The sequence below is a fragment of the Lacerta agilis genome, chromosome 5, assembly GCF_009819535.1.
Source record: "Lacerta agilis isolate rLacAgi1 chromosome 5, rLacAgi1.pri, whole genome shotgun sequence".
NCBI lineage: Eukaryota > Metazoa > Chordata > Lepidosauria > Squamata > Lacertidae > Lacerta > Lacerta agilis.
The window spans coordinates 25,701,351-25,711,050 of NC_046316.1; the positions used below are offsets into that span (position 1 = coordinate 25,701,351).

General features: G+C 37.1%; 1 protein-coding gene across 1 annotated transcript in view; it reads right to left on the minus strand.

The window, feature by feature from the left end:
* CTNNA3 (catenin alpha 3) overlaps nt 1–6,506 on the minus strand; it is a 577,780-nt gene extending 571,274 nt beyond the window's left edge. The window contains 3 exon segments of the mRNA XM_033148941.1: nt 728–920; nt 3,205–3,313; nt 6,379–6,506. Of these exon segments, the coding sequence (XP_033004832.1) occupies nt 728–920; nt 3,205–3,306 (295 nt within the window). The 5' untranslated portion in view covers nt 3,307–3,313; nt 6,379–6,506.
* Between the last annotated feature and the right edge of the window lie 3,194 nt (nt 6,507–9,700).

Consider the following 9,700-nt stretch of genomic DNA (forward strand, 5'->3'; position numbering starts at 1 on the left):
TGTGGCTGACAGGTATTTTCTTCCAATCAATTTGAAAGAATTCTTGAAAACATTTATAATACACACAATAACAAGCCTGTAACTAACCGGTATTCATATATTGGACAGTGGAAAGTGGATGGACAGCAAACATCACACCATGTTGCAATGTACTTATCTAACCCCAAGGTTTCAGCCTCACTTTTTCCAGTGCCTTGTATTTGTGTAGTGAACTGCTGAACTGTACATGATGACAGCCACAACACAACAGGAAGAAACTGAAATCAACCTTCTGATGGTACCACTTTGCAATCACCACCACTATGAAGTTAAGGACAATATATAAATTCATAGGAATCACACAACTTTTTTCAACATGTTACCAGTGATCCATCCAGAGTTCCCTGCAATTGATACGGTCTCTAAACACAAAAATGAATCATTTCCAGCTAATGCATCTCTTAGACACAAAGATGCCCATGAATCTCCTTAGAGAACACTTGTATTCCATTTCACAGGGAAAGGGCTGATTTACCAGTAACTCTAGTGAGATTGAGAAGAGAAGGAAAACAGACAGAATGATTTAATAAGTTCAGAATGGGCATGTGCCTATTATTCCAAACTATGGGGATTGTCGCAATTTTAAGAACTGTAATGGAAAAAATTCTTAGAGTCAAATGCACTTTTTAAAAAAATGCAGCTGCTCCTTGAAATAGGTGTGTTATTGTCATAGCAATGACAGACTTACTTTCTTTGCGGACATCACGAAGTGCAGCATTAAGTTCCTCCATTAGCACAGGAGCCTCTTTAGCAATTTTTTCCCCTTTGTCCAGTAAGTTCCAAGTGGCTTCTTCCACAGAAGCAAGGATAACACGGGCTCGTTTGGAGCATCCTTTTTTCTTATTAGAAGGGTTTTGAGGGCAATTCACTAATGTGGTAACCTAAAAACATAAAAGACATTTTAGTACTTTCAGCTCTGAAATTAAACAGTTACATTTTTCAGCATATATTAAGAAAATAATGATCCCAGATAGCTGTGACTAATAAAGCTCTAAGGGAATTTTTATATCAAATTCATAATCCATGATTTGTGCACACAGCACTGGCATATCCAACACATGGTGTATGAAGAAATAAACTCAGAAAGAAGCACACACAAACAAATAGTCCCATTAATTGCCCCAAAAGCAGCCTCTAGCTTTTCAAGCTGTTGCAGTGATTCTTCACACAAAGGCAAAAAGTGGTGTCAAAACAGACATATAATCAAAGTCTTCACTTTGCTTATATAAGCTTTTCAGAGGGAGATAGCTTTAATAGTGAAAAGCAACTTTCACTCTATTTCCAGGATAGTGCCCAAATATCATTTTTCTGGGCTCTATACAAACTTGTACAAAACATTGACAAGAAAAGTGTTGCCTCCGTTGAAAAACTGAAGATTAGCCTCCTTTACTTTCTTTAGTTCCTTTATTTAAGCTGCTTCAGTGTAAGTTTGTCTGATTTACATTTATAGCTAGGCATGGCATATTACATATAAGAATACAGAGTCCAATGAGCACTAAACATTCTTAGTGGCTACAGTGCCAGATTTACATATAGGCTGAGCAGATTTTGCTATCTAAGCCCAGTTCCTTAGTAACATTAAACAGAAAACAGAAAAGCTCACCCACCACCATGGAATGGAGACATAAATTAACAGTAGGTGAGAGTTCTCCTAACAGTATTAATCTCTGACTCAAAATGGCTAGGTTAAAGAAAGGGCAGTGCAAAAGAAGCAGAGTGGTCACTTAAAACCTAATAGTTTATTTATCTGTCTGAACCATTTATACACCAATAGCACCTACTAAACTTTTCTTCACCAATGAATAAGACAAATAAAATGGGCAGCAGTTTAGTGTTTAGTGTTTAGTTTATGTAATCTTTACACTTTAGTTTCATTCTGCAACTTTATTTTCTGCTTGTAAAAAAGGAAATGAGAGAAATAGTTTCAAAATTAATCTTTACCTACAAATAAACAAGGAAGAGGGATTATACAGATTGGATCTAGAAAATTGGATTAGAAAATTGGATCACATTCACAGAACCACAAGAAAGTGAAGTTCAGACAACAAAGACAACTCAGCAAAAAGAGTGAGAGAGAAAAAAATATTCATGACTTGGCTAAGTGAGAATTTAGAAAATGATGAAAGGCATATGATATAGTTACAATAATAAAAAAAATGCAATTACCAGGGGAAACATGTGCAGTCAATTGAAAGAATTTACTGCAAGTACAGGCCATTGTGAAAGTTATCACATGGAATAAATGGAATGAAATTATTGAAATATATCAGAGGGTAGGCATCTGTGTAAACTAGCTTACTGATTTACCTATATGCCAGTGGGAAGTTTTAGGTTCAGAATAAATCAAGCTTTTATGTTAGTACTAAGGAATATGTAAGAAGACTAAAGATTTATGAATAGAGGGCTATCAAAACAGAAGAGATTCAGCTCAGCTGTTGAGCCTAAATTACCGGTACTACAGTTCAGCAGAAGCCACTTTATGCATCCCCAACACCGAAACCAGAGCCTGTCAGCTTCAAAACTTAACTCTGGCCATAGTTCTGAAACATTTGCAAAGCATACTGTCTGACAAAGTCTAGGCCTAAAATTGCACAAGTCTCCTTGAAGTCACAAATACACAGAGGAAAGCACAAATTACACACAAGCCTCTATCTTGCCTTTTGTTCACATACCAGTTCAATAGTTTTGCAGAGAGGAGGTTTGGGTCTCCTTTAACCTAGTCTGTAGTGAGCCATTGCCTGCCTCCAAGCCCTTGCACTGTTCTCAATAGGAAACAGATTTCTAACAGGCCAAAATCCCAGTTTAGCCTCCTCTCCAAACATTCACATATTCTAACCCACATGTCCTCTTTTTCATGGGTATGTAAAATGAGAGTTGTCATAGCAATCCATATTTAAATGTGGTTTGCAAATGTGTCCTCTTTTTTGCTCTTCAAAATGTGGCAACCCTAGATGTCTTCACTGTGTGCACAAATTGTGGTTTACAGTAAATTCATAATCCTTATGTTTGGTAGGCATGAGTTCACACTTTAAAATGCATATCCTGAGTCAATATTTTGCTCAACTGATTTTTCTGAACTCTCATAAAATATCACATGAACCATCTCAAAATTTTCCTAGTTTCATTTAATAGTTCCATAACACACTTTTCCTATTTCTAATTTACCTGAATAATGAGGGGTTCCAGTAACTTCTCCACAGTATGTGTCTGAATCTGTAGGTTCCGTGGATCAATTTTCATTTTCATGTATGGCATGGCTGCTGACATTTTTTCCCTGGGAGCAAAGGAAAATAATTTATTATGTAGTTGTATCAGCAATACAGGATCTAAAGAGCTAAGCATATATGTTTAATTACACCAAGGAATTTATAAGCTAAAGCCAGACTGAGAGGATGAGAAAGCAGCAGGAAGGCTAAGACAATCAAAAAGATAAAACATATTCATCAGGGTTCCAAATGAATGCAACTACACTTATACATAGACAGTGCCTTATACCATTGGTTAATCTAGCTCAGTATTGTCTACAATGACTGGAATTAGCCATCCAAGGTTTCAGGAATCGGTCTTTCCCACCCCTATCTGGAAATGCTGGGGACTGAAACTGGGACATGAATGCAAAAAAAGATGCTCTACCACAGGCCATAGGATCAGGTGCATTCGTTTCAGCACAAGAGGACAACTACACCAAGTTCAGAAGGTAGAAGATGGAAACTTGCAAGTGTCAGAATTATATTGTTGAGCCAAAGTGAGAATTGCTGAGCTCTGGACTTTATAAAATAATAGATTTACAGTGCAATCCTAACCATATCTACTCAGAAAGAAGTCCTCCTGAGGTAAGTGGGGCTTATTCCAAAGTAAGAAGGGTTAGGATTGTAGCCTTATTTGTAATCTCTCCTGGTAGATGTATGGTTTTTCCAACTACCGGTAAGTCTCCATTTGCACTAGGTCCATTCTCTGGAATTGCTGCCCTTCCTTGCTCCACACTTTAGAAATAATCCAAACAACACTGTTGTGAAATAGTCGTAGATGCCTATTTCTGTGTTGCCCCTCTATGGCCCCATTCACATTAGTAGGGACCCCCATCCCAGTACTGCTGCTGTTTCTTGCTTGCTTGAAGCAGCCTATAGTCATACTGCCACATATACCAGTAAATACCCAACATTACTACAATGATGCCAGCTTGCAACCAGACATTATTTCCAACCAGCTTACCATGGGAGGCAAGAATATAATTATAAGGTGAGCAAGTAAACTTATGCAGAAATACAATTCTTCACATCAGACAGGATCACAAGACATATAAACCATAATGTTGCAACCTCGGAGATATTTGGGGAGAAATCCTGTTTAGCATATATAGATATGGCCTTTATCTCTCATTCACTTATCTCAACAATATTATTTTATACTCTGATTCTGACAGCCTCCTTATCCTGCTGGTGTATTTATTTTTGTCACGTAGACAAGTGTTGCATCACTTCTGGTAACAAAAAATGGCATCTCAGACTTTCACTTAAGTGATATTTTTCTCATATGCTGAACTACGGGAACATCTGGACATGGATCCGTAAGTGTTAACATCCTGTACCATTAGACAAAGATATGAACTATTTATCATTTAATTGTGAATCCATACCTAGAAGAGCTGGGTAACATCAGTGAGTTATTGCCATGTATGACTTTAATTAACTCTCCTATTCAATTACTTATTTGACATGGCCTTTACTAACCTCTCACAGAGTGTTATTTCTCAAACAGAGCCTTTACCACAGCTGGCTGCTCTTCCAACTGGAACCAATAAATCAATAACTGGGCCATCATATAAAACACAGTTATTTGGGTAGAACAGCCCTGAAGGGGCTTGTGTCAGCCTATCGCAAAAGACATTAATATAGTAATAGTACAACTCTATGCATGCTTACTAGGAAGTAACTGATATTGAACTAAGTGGGACTTATTTCTAAGTAAACATGCTGCCCACCTAGCAATTCAAAAGCACGTCAAAGTGCAAGTAGATAAATAGGTACCACTCCGGCGGGAAGGTAAACGGCGTTTCCATGCGCTGCTCTGGTTCGCCAGAAGCAGCTTAGTCATGCTGGCCACATGACCTGGAAGCTGTACACTGGCTCCCTCGGCCAGTAACGCAAGATGAGCACCGCAACCCCAGAGTCGTCAGCAACTGGACCTAATGGTCAGGGGTACCTTTACCTTTAAACATGCTTTACTCAAGATCATTGTTGCACAATTATACTAGTATATATATATATTACCTTTTTACTGGTACCTTACATCAAAACATCACTTAGTTTCTTAAAGGCAAAACTGTGAAAACTCAATAAAATGTGAGCTTTTTCATAAGAATAAATCAACACAAAGGGTATAACTTGAATACTGAATGCTTCATAAAGTGCCTCGGAAGTCAACACAAAAACTAAAGACATGCAACATGTGTTTTGTTTCCTTCCTTGATTAAATATAGACCTGTAAAAATAACTATGCAATTAATGGAAAGATCCCAATTGTTTTTAATCTGTGTTACCTCAGGCCCACAGAGATTCTGCTTTATAAACCAATTCAAATAATGTTTCGAAGGTAGTGAATACCTTTTGACATCTTCCAATGCCCTTACAAGTGCTATAGGCAGGCACATATTTTGCCAATGTTCACATATCCAGAACCTACACATTATTGATTTCAATGGGATATACTCCCAAGTGTGCATACAATTGAAATATGAAGTCAGTATTTTGAATATTTTGTCAATATATCCCACTAGTCTTGCACATAAATTCTGGGTTCCTTAGCTAGGAATGTACATGTTCCTTAGCTAGGAATGTCTCCAGAGCTGTACAATAAACTACAAAATTAGGTTATATGCAGAAATACCTAAATTCTATAATTTGAATCTTCTTGGTCCAGTTTGCACAGAATATATAAAATCTTAAATTGTAAGAGCATATTTTTGTATGCACTTGAGACAAAGAATATTATTAGGTGCTGTAATTCCTAATAAATCTTTCTCTTAACAAAACTAGATGGAATAACTACACATACAGAATTTTAGTACAAAGCAATGTACAAAGCCACTTTGGTTTTTTCTTTCTGTATAATGAATGAATGAACAAAAACTGACATTTCAGGAGTTGATAGTTTTCTGTAACTTTAACAGGAGTACTGTCAACTCACCTAATGAGTGACAGTTCCTTAGTACATGTGTGCACTGTATGTTCTCACTTGCCTTAAAAAACAACAACCAGCTAATCTGTTTCAGTCACAGAACTCAACTGAATGGTAATTTGTGACAAAAGATTTTTAAAGGTGCAATGCTACAACACTCACCTATTTCAGAATACAAACAGTTGCCGTTCAAGTGCTGAACCAATGTCTAGGCAATTCTCCCAAAGTTTAGAAGTTCAATGCAGCTATTATAGCTCACTACTTGACTTATCATACATCTGCAAACAGAAAGCTTGACAAGCACTGCAGTGTATTTCAGGGTAAGTGACAGCAGGGCCATAGGGGTTGCTCGACAGTGGTGTGGGGGATGGGCAACCCTTAAAGCTATACAGAGCAATACTATACAAACTCTTGGACAAACAAAAAAATAAAAATAAAGAACATAATTCTTCTAGTCTACATGGAACATACCTGGATAAAAGATGCCTTGTTTTGCCAAGAGAAAACTGTATTTGTTTCCAGATTATTGGTGTCCCCCCTCCCTTTCTTCTCTCCTACAATTTGGTCAAATGCCAATCTCGGCCTCAAAGCAATGACTCAGAATTTCAAAGAGGACAGCGAAGGGATTCATAAGGTTCTCACCCACTGCACTGGGATTGCAATGTTATTGTTATTTTTTCTTTTCTGCATCATGTGGCAACCCACAGAATATTGCATCTGACTCATAAGATGTATTTTGTCTTCCACCCACTTCCAAACAGAAGTATGTTGGTAAGAAACAGTACTCAACCTTGGCAGTCATTTTACTTATTTGCTCTTCTTTGTGTGGGCATCTAGAGCCGGTTCTGCCCCTTTGTATATGATGGAATGAAAGACTATGAAATTTCAACACTTCCCTTAGAGTCCTCAGACTGCTTCAACCTTGAGCACTGACTGTGGAACAGCCTTCTCTGTTCACTCACTTTTACAGGACATCTGCAGGTTTTCTCTGTTCAGCTTCTGGGTTCTTTCCCCCCCCCACCCCACCCCAAGATAGAATATCTATCTGTCTGTCTATCTATCTAGATATAGATACAGGCATTTGAAATTTCCACCCAGCTGTGGTGGCAATCCTGCTGTAGGAATTTCATTCTCTATCAAGGAGGAAACAGAGCTCTTTACTGGAATAATGAATCCAATCTAACAACTAGTGCCTTTCCCACTCAACCCCCACCAATGACATGTACTATTACTGTACTCCCGTTAGCTCCTGCCAGCATGATCAATGGTAAGGGATGATGGGAGTTGTGATCCATATGAGCTGGAGAGCAGCACATTGGCGACCCTTGCTGTAACACAAAGTAAAAGAGAACTGCACATAAAACCACCAAATCTCTTAGAAGGCCAAGAGCATACTTGGCAGGCTATGTTTTATAGTTGCAGTTAGCTCTTAATTTTATATTTCTCACACGTCATCATCATCAGTTGATGTCAGCACAGCTCTAGGAATGTTATTTGTTAGCCTCTTGTTTGTTACTGAGACAATACGTAAAACACAAATCATGTTTTATAGGCGCCACCAAAAAAATGTGACTATATTTTTTCTTTAATTTGCCCTTATGCAGGAAAGATGTTTAGAATGCAAGAGACTTGTTATCTGTGAATTTTTTTACGGTTTTTCTTGGAATGGAAAATATGGTGTATTCTCCCATAACAGCAACCTAGCTGTTGTAAAATAGTTGGCATAAAATATTATAGTTCTATAGAGTTTAATGAAGCTAAGCCAATTTAAAGCAACAGCATGTCTGTTCTAGCTAATGCTAAATGTCAGCATAATGTCCTGCTCGGTTGACCTATGACACAATATGTGATAGTTTACCATTTCTTAAAAACTATGCCTTCCTGTTTTCGAAAACCTAATAAACAAAACGGTGTTTCCAGGGCCCTATCTTTAACTGAGACTTTTACAACATTCACCAAAAATTATAGCTTTTTTTACTTTGAAACCAGCAATTACATTATTTTGACCTAGATTACATTTTTATATGTTTTATCCTTCATCACTTGAACCTCCTTGATCTCAGTGGCACTTGTGAGGAATTGCACACTGTCTTTTTATGGCATATTTTTGAAAACCTATCAAGTTGTTCTTTAAACTTCAGCAAAAAATATAATCCCCCCCCCTTTGTCATATAATCTATGTTCTTAAGCCTTTACCATTTCAGCTGCTATCTAAATCTACCACAAGCTGAACGATTCCAGGAGAGAGAGGAAAATTTCTGAGCTGTACCACCTGGACTTTTCTCTCCCCTTTCACAGGTCTTTTACCAACTACTGCCTTGTGGAAAAATTCCAGGAGAGAAAGAGGTAGAAAGCCAAACACAACCTTAGAGTCTACTTTATTTGGGTTCTCCACAGAGGGCTATCTACCAACAACTGCCCTGTGGGAAGATAGAGATAGAAGTAAACAAAGAAGACATCATCCACCACTAAGGACCCTCTGGTAGGGATAGGAGAGAAATTTGATTCAGTTTGCATTTAAAGGAAACCTACCTAATTCACACTTTCCAAAGCAATATGCAAAATGAAACACAGCCATCCTTCAAAATTCACACTTCTCTGAATTTTGCAATGCAGTTCTTCACCAAAGTAATATGTACAAAAATGCATATACCAAGATAAAGTCTATGAAAATAGAAAGTGCATTCTGTTAAAGGAAACTGCTTTGCAAAAAGCTATTAGGCAAAATTGCATTAAAATGTATATTAGGAGGAATTCCCACTAAAATGCTGATTAATTTTCATGAGGTCTAAACAAAAAGAATTTAGAAACTGATGTGGAAATGTGTAGAACTAAACTTGACATTGGAAAAATAAGAAATTGAAAGAAACTGAATTTGAAAAAATTGCCCATCCCTACCCTATGGGAAAGATCCTAATGACTTATGTTTTTGTTATTGTATTAATGTATTGTCACTGATGTTATGAAAGCTGCTTTGGAAATATTTGTATCCTTAAAAGTGGGATATAATATAAGTAAATGTAACACATAAATAATTTGGCAAAGATTTCTATTTATAACATGTTCACAGCTCTCAAACTAGTCATAATGCAGAAGCTGACAAAATCATTATCAGGTAGAGTAGAACTAATGGCTTCACATTATTCCCTTCCCTTAAAAAAATAATCACTGCAGTCCTGTCTTCCCTATCTCACTCATTTACTCAAATTACATTTACTCAAATCACATGAGTTACATGATAATCACACAGTGATGTAAAGGCTTCTCCTGCAGAGAAAGGCTACATCAATAAAGCATCTCCATGGTTTAAATAAGGCAGCAAGATGCAACAAAGGTCAGAACTCCTGCAAATGCAGTTTGTCATATGATGATAAGAACAACCACACTAGTTGAAATTATGATTTCAATTAACACAATACACACATCATCATTTGTATCTGGTCATATGATATTTTTTACTCCAAATACCATGTTAATACTTTGT